The sequence below is a fragment of the Atta cephalotes genome, assembly GCF_000143395.1.
Source record: "Atta cephalotes unplaced genomic scaffold scaffold00088, whole genome shotgun sequence".
NCBI lineage: Eukaryota > Metazoa > Arthropoda > Insecta > Hymenoptera > Formicidae > Atta > Atta cephalotes.
In genome coordinates this window covers 406,131-407,855 of record NW_012130152.1, presented here as the reverse complement: position 1 = coordinate 407,855, position 1,725 = coordinate 406,131, and the positions used below count along the sequence as shown (strand labels likewise).

Genomic DNA, 1,725 nt, shown 5'->3' with positions numbered 1-1,725 from the left:
ATATTTAACTTAAACGTATATGTATATGTAATATATTTATCTTATGTAATTCTTTATTTATTATTTTAATGTTTCAGGAGTACCATTTACTTCATCATCGACACCTACAGCAAGATGCTTTCGAAGTTTTTACGATTGGTTTTCCAGTGTCATTGAAATTGTTCCTTTAGCATTGTTGACATCTGGCATATTAAGCGCATATCAGATTGATGAAAAAATTCGTACGTTGTTATTGTTTCTTGGTACAATACCAGTATTTTTTCCACTAGCGATAAAACAGAAGGAAAGCCAAATCAGGAAACTACGTTTCTTGACGAATATTACTGTCGTGCTGCAGATTTTGGCGATAATGATACTCGGCTTAAAAAATGGTAATTACAATGTCATTAGTTTAGTCGCTTCCTATACTTTTGAACGTTTTTTTGTGGAAGAATTTTGTTATCGATACAGTATTCCGTATACCGATCTGATGCAGTATTGCATATGCTTTGTGGAAGTTTTTACGGTATCGACGCTGAAGGAATTATAGAAAAATATGAGACTTTAATTTACTTGTCATTTATTTCAAGCAACTGTTATTAAAAATTTAAGGTTCTTGATTAGTTGTTGCGGCCACATTGTCTTAAACGTGAAGTGAAAATATACAGCTTATTTTCACTTTATGTCTTTTACTGATAACTATTTACTGACTGTCAAAGAGAGATAAGAATAATTTTAGTTCATTTTTATAAATACTTTAAAGTTATTATATTATTTTGTTTTATCTAAATTCTCTTTACAAATGATATGCAAAAAATTTGTCATTTTTCGCTTATGACGTCACATTTCAATATGACCGTGACACCGGAATCAGAAGACTTAACAAATTAATTATATTTGATACAAAGAATGTCAATTTTTAAGATAATATAAACAAATCTATGCCTTTTGTTATAATATTAATCTTGCAATTGTTCGATAATAGCTGACACTGTAATACATATAACATTGAGTTTGGTATCGACTTGTAAATTAACAATATTTAGGGGAGAGTGGATCCATAAATGGATCATGTTCCAAATAGGACTTTTTTAATTTAAATGAATACGATTAACCAGATTTGCATATACTTTTTATAATATAAAGTCCTTATAAGACACCGAAAAAAATGTGATAGCAATTTGACAGTTTTCTGTCAAACATATCATAACATTCATAGAATAGATTCATAGAATATAGAATATAGACATAGAATATAGGCTGTGTTTTCAGCCATCGTGCGAAAGTTTTTAAAAAAAAAATCCTTATATCATTACTTAAAAGGTGTTAAAAATTTGAGAGATAATTGATTTAAAATAATTAAAGAGTGCAATTCAAAAATATCAAGTGTTTTGTGATCACTTTTGCGGTTTATTGTAAAATTTGTTACAAAGTTTAAAAGGACCTGTGTTCAAATTGTACAATATATAACTTATACAATAGTACAATATATAACTTATAGACCTAGTTGTAGTACTAGTAATCGGCCGATCAGATCTAGTCCAAGGAATTAAATCAGTAAATAAAACTAAATATATAATGCTCACTTGTAACTAAACGATATAAGTGTGACACTAAGGTATATGAGCAATAGATTACAGTTGCTAAAATTTCATATAACATCAAATAAAATAAAAACGTTTCGACCAGAACAAATTTCTTAAATTTTTAAATCAATGAAATATTATGAGTCATCAGACTCAGATT

At 28.1% G+C, this 1,725-nt stretch overlaps 1 protein-coding gene across 1 annotated transcript in view; it reads left to right on the top strand.

The window, feature by feature from the left end:
- Nucleotides 1-529, top strand: part of LOC105624783 — a 2,850-nt gene extending 2,321 nt beyond the window's left edge. Inside the window, exon 2 of the mRNA XM_012206135.1 lies at nt 78-529. Coding sequence (XP_012061525.1) covers nt 78-529 — 452 coding nt within the window. The remainder of the gene's footprint in view (nt 1-77) is intronic.
- The last annotated feature ends 1,196 nt before the right edge of the window (nt 530-1,725 follow it).